This window comes from Nipponia nippon, unplaced genomic scaffold (assembly GCF_047370975.1).
Source record: "Nipponia nippon isolate SJK-2023a ecotype South Korea unplaced genomic scaffold, ASM4737097v1 scaffold_12, whole genome shotgun sequence".
Classification (NCBI taxonomy): domain Eukaryota; kingdom Metazoa; phylum Chordata; class Aves; order Pelecaniformes; family Threskiornithidae; genus Nipponia; species Nipponia nippon.
The window spans coordinates 7,419,642-7,433,127 of record NW_028262313.1 but is presented as its reverse complement, the minus strand read 5'-3'; the positions used below and the strand labels follow the sequence as shown (position 1 = coordinate 7,433,127).

Here is a 13,486-nt window from a genome sequence, read left to right as displayed (position 1 = left end):
TCCTTTTTTTGAGATTATGTTAACTACACTTGCCATTGGGAGTGCTCTAATTATCCGTGGCCAAGGACCTAAAATGATTATACACATATTTATCCTTTTGCCTCCCCAGCAAGCAATCTTTTTTTCTGTTTGCTGACTGAGGATTTAATTCACACAATAAGCCTGTTGTACGTGACCTCTATGCAGCCAGACAATGATTCCATCAGTGAAGAAACTGGGCAAAAGTTTGTCAAACAATATACCTTCTCTTGCTTTGGGGGAGGAGAGACAAACCAAGGAGAAGAAAAAACACATCTCACAAGTTGAGAGGTATTAAAACAAAATAGGGAGTTGGCCACTAATAATGGTGTGGAAGAAGGAAGCCACTAAACAAGCTAAATGTTTTTAACAGCTGAAGGAGGAAGGAAATAAAAAAAATGTATGATGGTAGCAATAAAACACCTTCCCCTCAGAGAGATCCTCTGTACTTGCTCTTTAAGAAGTTGCTGCCACTTGCTTAAGAGTTTTGTTATATTAGTGACCTACATTTTCTCTCAGACATGACAGCTGTGGCTTTATGTTAGGAGAACATTTCTCCTGTTCTACCAGTCATGACCTCCACTTGATAGTATTTGAGGAAATCCTGCCTCTAAGTAGAAAGGACTGAAGAGTGACATTAGTCAATCATCTCCCAGACTCCATAAAGAATATGCAAGTATTTTAATGTAAATATTCAGAGCCTTTAGCTTAAGAATCTTCTATCCTGGGTCCTATCTTTTTTCAGATAGGACGACAGCTGATTAATTGCATTTCAGCAAGAAAGAGACATTTAGACTGGGGGTAGCAGCCTATTTTTCTCTGACCAAATGCCAACAACGTTTATGTCAAAATAACTAGTGGCTTAAAAGAAAAGGATATTAGCTGTGTGAGCCAAGACAGTGCTTCATTGTAAACAAAGAATTGTGGGAAGTAAGAAGCATTTGATGGTCAGTCAATAACTGAAATAAATTGTAGCTATTAGATAGCCCTCAACAGAAGAAGAGCCAAACAGCTAACAATACCAAGCAAAGAGAGATTGCACTTACTGCGTGCTCTGATCTAAATAAGTGATTATCCTGTCTGCTTCTTCTTCCAAGCGCTTGTTGACATGGTGAAGATATTCTGGAACCTGAAAATGCCAGAGTAGTTTTGTATGTTTTAAAAAAATCAAGAGGAAAAAAAAAAGACAATACTGGTCTGACAGCAGCAGCAGCTCCAGTTTTAAGCAGAAAACGTTAGCACTGTGACTGAAGGCAACTGCATGTGAATTTGCTTTTTCAGAGTACTATAAAACAAAGGCCACATTATTGCCTTGTACACTGGCTAAGGCAGCAGAATAGCTCCTGACAAATGCTTTGTCATCATTAGGTGTAACAAATACTGTTAAACATTCAAAATACCTCTCGTTCCTGCATAAGCCTCTGTCCCTCTGCTGCATACAGGCGGTTAGTCTCTTCCAAGAATCTATGCTCGAAAGAGTCTTGATAAATCTAGGGAAACAACACAATAGCAGTCCAGGGTAAAGCTTAGTGATCACTAAATAAGAATCTGAGCTGTTTATTGGTTTAAAGGTTAAACAAGTTCACTCACCTGCAAGTCAGAAAGCATGCTTAGAAGGCTTCGCAGTAAACTTCTATCAATAGCCTCACCATTTCTTTCCCTCTCAATCAGCAGAAGAATGCCATCAATAGTTTTGTTCTGAACCTTCTGATCACTGATTATATGAGTTCTAAACAATTCTAGCCCCATATCCCTGAAAAGAAAATAAAGACTGTTCAATAAACTGCGTAAGAATCAACCCCAAATATTCTCTATTAATAAAATTTGATCTAGATCAAAGAGAGGCCAATAAATACTAGCATTCTTTAAATTCCTCACTCCTCTGCCCCCAAATCGCTCAAGATGAACAAACACATAAACACTAAAATAAACCATGACAAACCATCAACAGTAAGCTGCAGATTTTAAAGACCAAAGCACATATTTTTTCCCAAATAACCACCTAACTTTTGCAGCATCTTTATTTTCCACTTGGTTGGCAGGATGATAGAAACTGAATGAACAGCAGCCTTCACGAGAAAAGGATAATGTCATCCTGTGTCCCAATTCCACGGTTAAGCTGTTGGACAGTATTCTTTTTTTGTCCATCACTTTCTAATCTCTGATTCTTAGGCAGAGCTTAGAAGAACTCAGTGATGTGAAAGACAAGGATCTCTGCTTTGGCCAGTTAAAACCTTCCACGAATTTGAAAACTGTGGGTCTAGACACTTTTAGGAAAAGCCAGGACCTCCATCCACCGCTCCTTCAAAGTAATTCAGGTAGTGCCGAAGGCACTGTAGGGCATTTGCAAATTATTAAAATATTGGGGGAGAGTGGGGGTGTTGAAGTCCAAAAGAGAATAACTTGCTTTTATTTTAGGTAACTCTTTCCTTCAAAAATACTTACAGAACTTTGAACACTATGCAATGTTAAAGCCAGTAACTGGGCAGCCCAAACCCTTGCGCTTCAGTTGTTGAGCAGGCCCTTTCCTTTTAGTGTGCAAACCAGAGTCTGAGATCGACTTAGCTGAAATTTGCTATCACAGCTATTCTAGAAGAATCCTGTAATTCATGGCAAGCAAATTAAAAGTGAAATCTCCCTTTGCAACAAGCATGTATGCATTCACCATCTAATTTACAGGTCACTACAAAGTTTGTGTTAAAACCCCTGAAAATCAGCAAGATGTATGTGATAATTTAAGTATACTCCCCAATAATTTTATTCTTTGTGCCCTTACCAAATAGACGGCAGCATTGAATTCTGAAGTACATAAGTTCGATCCAAGAACAAAAAGATGCTTCTAATCATAATCTGTTATGAGAAAGAATAAAAAAGCCACAATCATTTTACTCTTGAAATTGAAGAGCAACACAAATTCTGTTCAGCAACAAAAAAAAATCCCACTGACAGGTTTCAGGTAGTGCTTTCTTAGACAGTGTTGATTTGTTTAAAATATTCTGCCAATCTGAGTGAGATGATCAATGTGACATTTAGCATCTTTCTGTATAAAAGAATAGGGACTTTCATAATACGTATAAAAGAAGAAAGGTTTGCATAGAAACAACAGTTAGGAGTTGGGTGTGTTTGTGGGGGTGTGTGTGTGTCGAAGATCAGACCAATGTGTCAAGAGACACACTACAGACAAGTATTTTCAAGACTAGATTTCTAACAAACTAGATACAGCTGTATGTCACAAAGAAGCCTTATATAAATTTAAGACAATATTTCAGGAGCACAGTGCGTTTGTAAAGGAACAAAGTTAAGCAAAACACAGGCTGACTAGGCAACTGGTTTTCTTTAAAAAGATAAAAAACTTACCATTTGTCTGCAGTGATCTTGCCAACATTTGTCTATTTTCTTTAGAAAAAGGACACTATCCAATGAATCCATGAAGAAATCATTAAGAAAATTATGATTAATAGGTAGCGTTAGCAATGAAATGAACGAACATTACTATTTTTTTTTAAAGACACTTAACAGAGCACAACAAACTCGCCTACTCCCCAAAAGAACCAGTTAACTTCTTGCAACTTACTTATTTTTAAATGAGGATCCTTGTGTTAATAATGAGAAATCAAAATTATCTGAATGATTTTTTAAAAAAAGTATCTAAATACTTTTGAATGTTTTGTCCAATCTCCCATCCCTGGGGATCAGAACAAACATACATATCCCCACACCTCAAAAACAAATGATCCACAATACATGTAAGAGCCCACCACTACACAGCTACTTTAATTTCAGCTCATCTTAAGAGAGAACCTTACAAGAGAAATTTTTTCTTGAAATTTAACTTGTATTCAGTTTACTGCATAGTTCTGGTACTAATTAATATCCACTTAACAGGATCTTGATCTGATGCAACTCAAAACTTTTGAAAATAAAACATTTTGATCCTCTGAACCACTAACATTGTATGCTGCCAGACCACTAGCACTTTTCAAAAAGAAAACAAGAACTACTTGTTGGAAGACTTTTCTGTTTACCTGAGCACGGCAAGATCAGCACATCAAAAAGCCTGAAGTGATATAGCCAATAAAGCCTTTTTAAGCCTTGCTGTAAGTCTAATATGAGCTTTTGTAAGACGCCAAAGTGCTTCACAAATACCAATGAAACTTTCTCACAAACTTTTCAAATGGTTACAGACATAAAAGAACTGTAGTGTTCTCTGAGGTCCCACAAAAAAAAAAAAAAAAAAGACCCAATGATGCAAAAACTAGGAATTCAGATTACCACGGCCTACTGTCATGAACTAAAGAAATCCATCACCACACACTGGCAGGTAAAAACGTTTTGGCTTGTCAACAGCTAAAAAAAGGATATTCTCTGAATTGGTGAATTTGTGCTTTAATGTGGTCTTCACAGATCTGTCTCAATTGTTTGTACAAGTTTGCAGAAATCTTGTAGGAGCAGAGATTTTCAACAGCCTGAAGCAAAGAGAAACAGATACTAAGAAATCTGTTTATATTCTTATATGTGGTTTTACAACGAAAGGTGGCGGGGAACCCAAAACCAACCATGGAATTCTTCTGCTTCTCACTCAAAAATCTACCATCTCTTAATTGTAACATAGTTAATAGCTGCATGCAAAACACCAGCGAGAGACATGGCACTATAATGGTAGTAAGAGACAAAGGCAGGCCATGCCCTGAACTGCTTACGGTTTATTAATTTCAGTTGGAGTACCGGTATCTCATAAGGAACTGCAGGACTTGCATCTCTGAGAACAAGGATGTTAGTTTAATATGTTCCAGCAGCTTGCTGGGTTTCATACTTCAAAGCAGACACTTAAGGTCTAACTTTATTAACTGCTGCGCTCTGCAAGTCACACTGATATTAGTAGAAGAAGCAGTCCTTCCCTTGATTAAGCTTCCCTCATCCCCAAAAGTACATACATATACCTATTTTTTATATACATATCTCTCCATCCATCAACCCCTTGCCTGAATAGGCTTAGTTATAATCCTGAACAATTTTTAATAGTATGACTACATTCCAGATGTTTACAGTGACAAATCTCAGATTTCTAGATTATATCAAGTATTAGAAGAATTGCTGCTGTGCTTCACAGCAAGAAGCGAAAAGGCGGACATGTCTTGGAGACTGATCAAGCAAACAAGCATTCTTAAGTGCATAAGTGTAACTCAAGACTTTTCCAAAATTTATACCAATTGCCCAGATTTGGAAAGCAACCGAGCAACTTTAACTCTTTGTGGATTGGTGAAAAACACAATATGTGATTATTCTGTAAAACATCTGTAGAAGCTAGAGAGGAGAGGTATATGATTTTCAACTAATGCCTCTCGATTTTATTTATTTTTTTAACGGCAAATAATTCAGTTGTCAGTACAACCAACTCATAGGAAAAAAAGGACTGGAAGATCAAGTTTGTTCCCCAGCAACCGCAGGCAACCATGCACAGACTGCGTAGTTCAGAAGCATGCAGAGCAGATCTACTCCATTACACTGAAGTCCCCCAGAATATTTCCCAACCATCCAAATAGAAACCACCAGCAAACAGTAAACAGCCACCACTAAAAGTACAACAATCAAAATAGCTAAACAAGAAGTTCCTCAGTTTATCCTAGAATATCAATAGTAATCGTTCTCAGTATCAACAGTAAACAACTTCTAGAGCAAGTGCACTACAGCTAATACTGGCTCCAGGACATAGAGGAGTTAAAAAAACAAAACAAAACAACAACAAAACAAAACCACACCACAATAACTGAAAGCCCACAACAAAACCATCCCCCACAACAATAACAACAAAAGAAAACCAAACCTGCATAAGCTTACTGTCAGAAACAAACAGGTATAGCGAGTGAGTATGCCAATTAAGACTAACACAGGCCTGAATGAGGATTATTAGGAAAGCCAGAATTATCACGGAAGTGTACATATCTTAATATTTGGAAATAGCAACAAATTCAACTCTCAACCTTAACACTTAAGAAACCCCAAACAAATACAATGATGTGACACGAAAACATATAAAACAGTTCACTGTTCAGAGCAGGTTATGGACACTGCTCAACTCTATTCTGCTACCGCTATCCTGCTCCACAGGAAACAGCCGCTACTTTGACTTCAGAAGAAAACAGGATGGAAAACACTAAGCTTGAAGAGCCGGATTAGACCTTCAGCAAGTGCAATAAATGGGTTGTTTCTTTTCTCCCACTTACTTTGTAGAAGCCAACTGAGAGCTGGGAAGATGAATGTTTTAGATAGAACTTGCTAGTCACCTGCATAACCACAGTTAGTCTCGCTTCTACCTACCAGCCTAGGACACCAGCGGCCATTTTGCTGTACTTCTGGTCAGTTCATCCATCTCAACTACCAACATTTTCATAACTGCTATCAAAACAAGTACTATTTAACCACGCTGCTCCAAAATCCTTAAAAGAATCATCCTCTGCACTGTAGATGGACAAACGCATACCAGTATCTCTTAGTGAAATAAGTTAACGTGTATTATCATACACTTACTTTTATGTAGTGCTCATATAAAGCTGTGCTTTTGCATTTGTGTATCAGAAATTCCAAAGTGTTAAACACGTCTGCTAGTACTGAGTGTTTGAACATCAAGTGCAAAACTTCTTCATTGATAAAATCAAAACATTTCTCTGGATGTTAATTTGTGAATTCTGCCCAAGTGAACTTTCTAAGGACACGAATACAAAAACTTTTACCAAGATTTGCTCTGTGGAGCATAACACCACTACTGCAATATTATGCTTTGCAAATTTAATTACTGGTGTTACACAACAATAATTGTAACGTATCAAAAATTCCCCAAGAACTTTAGAGGCTCTAGTTCACAAAAATTATCTTGTTCTGAATTAGTAGAATAAAGCTTTCTGATCAGAGAATCTGTGCCCTGAAGATGGTCAGAACATCTGAAGGCAAAGCAGCATATATTCTGTGTTTTTTTTCTTTTTTCCTTTTTTTTAACTGCAGCATCCACACCTGGGTTTGTGTGCTGGGGAGAACTAGGAAAAAGAACTGAACACAACTCTGATGAGAGAAAAATCAGAACTTTCCAGAAATACTTAACTATGTGATTGATTTTAAAAAAAAAAATTAACTAGGGACCTGGTACCAAAGATCTAGATCTCTATTTTCTGGTACTAAACTAAGGAAAATTATTCTAATAAAGAAGCTTTCAATTCTGCAGCACTTCAGCTACTCAAAGGTATGTATAATTTCTCTTGCTGGGCAGGAACAAAGCAAGTACGAAGCTAGTGTCCCAGAAGGAAATAAAGCCTCAAAACGTTTGCTCAGTGGGATTTTCCAACACAGACAAGAGTTAAACCAAATAACTCCATTAAAAAAAGAAGTATCCTGTTTTGAGGTGTGCAGCAGAACTTTTGCAGACTCTTTTGCAATTCCCCTCTATGCTTGGATAATGGTGTCTGCCAAGGCATATTTGGCATCAGATCCATTTACCAAGCAGCTGTTCAGAAATGACATTAGTTTAGTTAGCACTTAAAAACACTAGTGATTCCTATTACTATTTTTAAATCAAGACATTTATTTTTAGATTTATGAAAAAAAAAGAAAAATCTCATACTTGATTGCACTCTATTTCATTGAAAAGTATCTAAAGTTATTACAATGTTAAAACTGAGATTTAAAAGAAAAAAAGCGTTATTTTTGGTTTTCTGAGCACAAGCAACATTAAATTAAGCCTGCGGTAAAAGTGAGCAGAAATTTAAGTGATAACTGTGAAGCAGAAGCGAGGCTTTCAATAGAACTTTGTATTTTTAAACAATTTTGGATATCCTTCAAGTATTTAATTAACAGTTACTTGCTCTGTTGTTCAGTCTAGAGTAAGTAATTTACAATACCAGCCAATACAGCAGATTGCAATTTATTAGTTTCACCAAGTTTTGCAACAGTAATAATACTGGTGTTACTTTATCAATACTATATATTATCCTGACAAACTGTTAAAAAAGCTATTTTTAAATTAATTGAACATTATAAAAGATTATATAATGAGCTTAAGAATGCACTGGACTGAGGAACTTGGCCCATGATGTTCTTGGTTCCACAAAGAACGGCAATTTATCCTTCCCTAAATCTGTCCCCAAACCTTGTGCAAACAGGATTTTTCGCTCTACTTTTCACAGAAATCAGTTATATCCAAGTGCAACTTTTATTGAAAAGGGGAGGGCAGGGGAAGAAGAGACACTAAAAACAGATGAAGAGAAGGCTATATACACACATAGGGACAAATCAAAGAACTAACCAGGTAATGAAGGCTTTAAAAGTAGAGCAAAAGGTGTAAGTGCTTAATACCTAGCTAAAGCAGTACTGTTGCTAGGCCGCTAAAACCACAAGTAGCACGATGTTAGTAGGGAAAATGTGAGGAGGGGGAGAAGTATCCCTAACGCATTCAGCTGAAAAAGCAGAAGCGGAGCGTATAAAAAAAGTTAGGAAATGCAGTTCAAGTCTGATCATTTCCTAAAACATTTAGGGCAAAACAATCAGAGCTGTTGCTGGGAATAAATTTTCATTCTCAGTTGTTAGAATAGACAGAATGCTGAATGATAAAAAATTACAATCAAACCAAAATAATACAATTCATGAAGAAAAATTGTATTCTACTTACTTTTAAGAAGTCAAATAAAAAGTTCCAGTTTTTAAATGATTTATGAACCTTAATCATGAACAGATACTGTCTTCAGAAAAAGGATTGTATTTTAATATAAATCATCTTTTTCTTACCTAAACACTACCGTTTTAGGATTTCACATTTCTCCTTTAGCAGCTATACACCATAAACCTCAAAACAGTAAAGGGAATACAGCTCCTTGCCTTATTTAATTCTTGTCAACTGTTACAAGGGAAACCATACCTTGGATTATGTTGTAGCAAGTAAAAAAATTTCTGAGTTCAATGTTAGGTCTTGTGAAATTTTTACTGATGATTTTAAAATTGGAGAAACTATTCAATGAAAAGTTTTTCAATGACAAAAAGCAGCTATCAAGCAAAATGTCATATTCTTACCACTGATTCAAAAGTGTTTTAAGCAAAAAAAAATCCAACGACAAAACAAAAAACCCTACCCCGTCGCTTTTACTTAAAGCACTTACCTGATAGAGCTCCTCTAAATTGTATTTAATTGAAGTACTGTTCTGGATAGCTTCTACAGCTTCTTTCAGTTTTTGCCAGGTTTCATCTGTGTAGTTTTCAGGCAATTTGGGTTTATCTTTAAAAGAAATTATACAGAGTTTGAGAAAGTATTTAGAAAAAGCAGAACATTTTGCCTTTTACAGAAATGAAAATGTAGCTTTGAAAGGAAAGAGGTATGGGCTGATGCTCTAGATTTTAATTTATACTTACATGAAAAGAAAGCATTAGTGTAAAAGCAGTATCTTATTTACATTCGAAATAGTAACGCATTGTAAAAATTCAGCATTGCTCTTCACATGCACATCACAGTATCTGTAGCCCAAACAGTATGTGTGATTTATAAAAATCACAATACTGCGTCTGAGCAGCTCAAGATGGGATAAAAAGCTAAAAACCAGCAAGGATGATCTACAACTTCATTACACTCTTTTTCACTACCAGGACAGCACAGCTAAAAGAAAGTGAACATAAAAGCCGAAAAAAATGGATCAAAAGATACAGAGTCGCGTATAGCTTATTCTTTTAATTTACTGCTCATTAATTCTACTTTGTATTAACAGTTGGAAAGAAACCCTCAAGAAACATGCATTGAAATACTGTAATTATAATACAGGCTTTATGGTCGCAAGGAAAACCTTCCTATTTTAAAGTAATCCATTTACATCTGTCTTGGGTTTGGCCAGTGGATATTTGTTAGAGTTAAACCCTCTTTTAATGTTCAAATAGCTCAAGCTTTGAAGATTTGACATTATTTTTTTCAGCCTCCTTTCTAGAGGTGTGCCTGCTATACAGCATCTTCAGCAGCACTAAAGCATTTACAACAGGCTAAAAGAGATTCCCCAAGTCACACCCTCAGAATACCAGGACTATTTTAAAATTCTGTGTATTCTCATAACTAGCCAAAATGACCATTTTTGTTCTAATAAGCAGGTTCCCAAATGGAGAAAGAAGGAGAAGAAAATTTAGGGAGGAAGTCACATGCACATTCATGCCACCAACAGGTGAAACTGGCCCAGAGTTTATCCTCTATTAAAATGGACTTTTACATACCTAAAGGTAAAAAACAAATTATGTTATTTTAAACGTATGATTTCTCTAGAAATAACAAACAGAGAGAAGTAATTTTTTTGTCCTCCCAAGCATTTCCCTACAATATTTCAACATGAACTGTATCGTAAGAATCTAGAGAGACAACTAACTACAAGTGAGACTTGCCTGTTTTCACTAGCAACTAATGAGTATGCTAGTCAGCAGTAAATACCAAGATTCTGGATTTTAGGAAGTTATTTAAGTTGTAAAGGATGTTATTGCTATCATGCTAAGATAAAGACAATAATCTCTAAGATTATTATTCAGTTTAGCATCTGAGAGTAAATAAAAAGCAAAGCTGGCAGATTCTTGAAACATCCTTTTTAGGCAAGTGATTCAAATACCAATTCATAAGCAATGATGATCACAGCACCATGCAATCCATGACATTTAACAAATATTTTAAACATGAAAAGTTGACTTCCCTTAAAGATAACAGCGTACAAGCAACAGAAAAGTAGCACTTCTTTCTCACTATCAGGCATCATAAGTATAAATTTTAAAATATTCAAATTAATTGATGATGACATGATGGGCGGAGGACATTTTTGAGAATTAGGAGGACCTTAAAGCAAAAAGTTACCCTGTGATCATGAATTGCTGTAAAACATCACTGTGGCTAAAATAATCCTAATCCTTACCTTCTGCGATATCTCTGTAGAATATTTCTATCAATTGCGTAGTTAGAAATTAATTTTAATGTTAGCAATATCTTTTACCCCCCCAACCCCAAACACACGGGGAAAAAGAAAAACAACCCAAGAAAGCAAGCTATCAAGACTATTTTAGAAGGTAGCAAAAGGCAGGAAATAAGAAAAGCCCACAATTTCCCCATCTTCATAGGGAAAAAAGTGACAGAATTTTAGCTAAGCTTTCTGCCCACATCTATTTGTATTTTTGTTTACTAGAAAATGAAGCAGCACCACAGCAGAAAAGTTTCATTTCTCTGCTTCAGTTGGTCTCTAGTAACAATACTCGAGAATCTCAAATACCTCTTTTGAGAGAATTTATAAAATAATGTAAGCTTGTAAAGTGAGAGTATGTTAAGACAGCGAAAAGACATTAAAGAGTTAAATAATAAAAACTACGTCAAGGATATCGCAAGAAAAACACTCAGCAAAAATCTGAACTACCTACTTTAAAGGCAAGTGGGGAAACCAGAAAGGAAATCCGTCATAATAGCCTGATAATCACCTTAGGTTCAACATTTAAAACTAAGCACAGGCAGATTAACCTATAAACAGACATGGACAGAGGCAAGACATACAGATTCAGGCCTAATTTAAAAAAAACACATTCTTTGCAAAGACTTATCATGAACTGGGCTAAAAAAATATACTAAGCCCTGAATCAGGATGACTAGGAAAGACATGTCAAACATTAAAGTTTGAAGAAAGGTGATTTACACACTTATATAGTAAAACCTTTTGTCTAACATACAAGTTAAAGCCTTCTCAACAGATAGAGCGGAAGGAGTCTGAAAAATAATCCCAAGCAGCGAAGTGTGGCTCAGGATGTGTACATGACTAGGCAAGTATGCATCAGAAAACATTATCCCCCCTTTACAGAAGTGTAGAAACGTTCACCACAGAAAAGCATTTCCTGTAAAACTTGCAGCTATTTGAAAGCCAACCAGTTTTCATGTTGAAAACAAAACACAAATTTGAGCGTCAGCTCCCCACAGGTTGTGACAAATTATGGCCTGTTACCTTTAAAGTTCTTGATCACTAGTTTCTTAGCAGAGCCAGGTTTACTGTTGGCGAAACTGGAAACAGTAGAGGAGGCAGCTTTGGTCAGGCCATTTGCATGGTGCCCCACAGCCACTGATGAAATTAAAAGGCTTTTGTTTTTGAGCTGTTGTTGGTGCTGCTGTTGAGAAGAGGCAGCAGGAGAGGAGGAGGAAGAAGACTCTTCAGCCATCTTCACATCGAGTCCAATAAAATCCACGGAGTCCTCAAAGCGCAGCTTCTTCTGGAGGTGATGGTTAGAGGAGGCGACCCCTGAGGAGGAGCACGAGGAGGTGGTGATGACGGAGGAAGATGATGAGGAGGTGTTTTTGGAAGGAGAAGAGGCGCAGGAAGAAATGGAATCAAATTCTTCTCTTTCAGAATTGCTGTTGCTGCTGTTATTTAACTTTCTCTTCTTGCAGGAGGAGCTGCTGCTGGTATTACCATCAGTGGCAGGTCTGACCTCCTGGGCTGCAGCTGGGGGGTTGGGGGAAGAGAAACCTGTGGGAAACATGAACACACAGAAGTGAACAGGCTGAGGGGCATCAAATCCTTGTGGTGTGACAAAGAGAGAGAGAGTTTGAGAGTCAGTCTCTGTTTGGTGTCTCTCGGGGGAGGGTCTTTCAACTCCTCTCTCTCATCAGTGGAGTCCTTCCGTATTCCCTCTCCTTCGCCTTCTTCTTTCTCGGAGGAATCACTTTATCTCCTCTCTTCCCCTTTTCTTTATTACTTTGCTTCTTCTCGTAGTTTGTCTTTCCTGCTTTTACTGCTTTCTCAGCGGGGCGCCTCCGTTCCTGCCTCTCGCCACCCACTAGCTTCTTTCAATTCTTCTCTCCAACACCAGTATCTCCCCACGGCGGCCCGCTCCCCCAGCTTTTCCTTCCGCTCCCCTCCTGCTCCGGCCGCCTCGTCTCCGCCGAGCAGCAGCGGGGAAGGCAGAGCGCGGCTCCCTCACGCCTCGGCTCCAGCCCCTCGCCCCACAGGCCTCCCGCTCCCTCGCCGCCGCCCGGCCCGCTCTCCCCCCGCGGCCCGCTCTCCTCGGGCTCCCGCCTCCCCCCTCTCTGCCTCCTGCTCGCTCTTCCTGGGGGGGGGACGGCCCGGCCCGGGGCTTGTTATTGTCAATACACGGCAGAGAGGGAGCCTAAAGATGGCGGCACATCCGGTCGCCGTGCATGCCGGGGCGCGGCCGCCCGGAAGCGCGGCCGGGCAGCCCGGGTAGGCGGCGGGCCCCACCTCCGGCCCGGCGGCCCTGCCCGCACGCCCTGCTCCCGCCGGCTCCCCCCGCTCCTTTCCGCTGCCCTCTGACCTACCGGAAGTGATCATCGTTGCCGGCCGCTCGTAACGGGCGCGCTCATTAACCCCTCTGGCGCGCCGGCGCAGGCCGCGTCGTGCGGCGAGGGGGCGTGGCCGCCGCGCTCCGCGTGGCGGGAGCGCCGAGGGGGCGGGTAGAGGGGCGGGGCTTGCCCCCCCGC

General features: G+C 38.8%; 1 protein-coding gene across 4 annotated transcripts in view; it reads right to left on the bottom strand.

The window, feature by feature from the left end:
• Nucleotides 1-13,486, bottom strand: part of CUL4B (cullin 4B) — a 25,215-nt gene extending 11,729 nt beyond the window's left edge. The window contains exons 1-9 of one of the 4 annotated variants that reach the window (XM_087748581.1): nt 13,325-13,486; nt 11,997-12,515; nt 9,159-9,274; nt 4,381-4,484; nt 3,376-3,445; nt 2,795-2,868; nt 1,609-1,771; nt 1,419-1,508; nt 1,065-1,147 (exon numbers count right to left, since the gene is read on the bottom strand). In XM_087748581.1, coding sequence (XP_087604707.1) covers nt 1,065-1,147; nt 1,419-1,508; nt 1,609-1,771; nt 2,795-2,868; nt 3,376-3,445; nt 4,381-4,484; nt 9,159-9,274; nt 11,997-12,515; nt 13,325-13,337 — 1,232 coding nt within the window. In that variant the 5' untranslated portion in view covers nt 13,338-13,486. The other 3 variants (XM_087748583.1, XM_087748582.1, XM_087748584.1) reach the window with 3 other exon arrangements.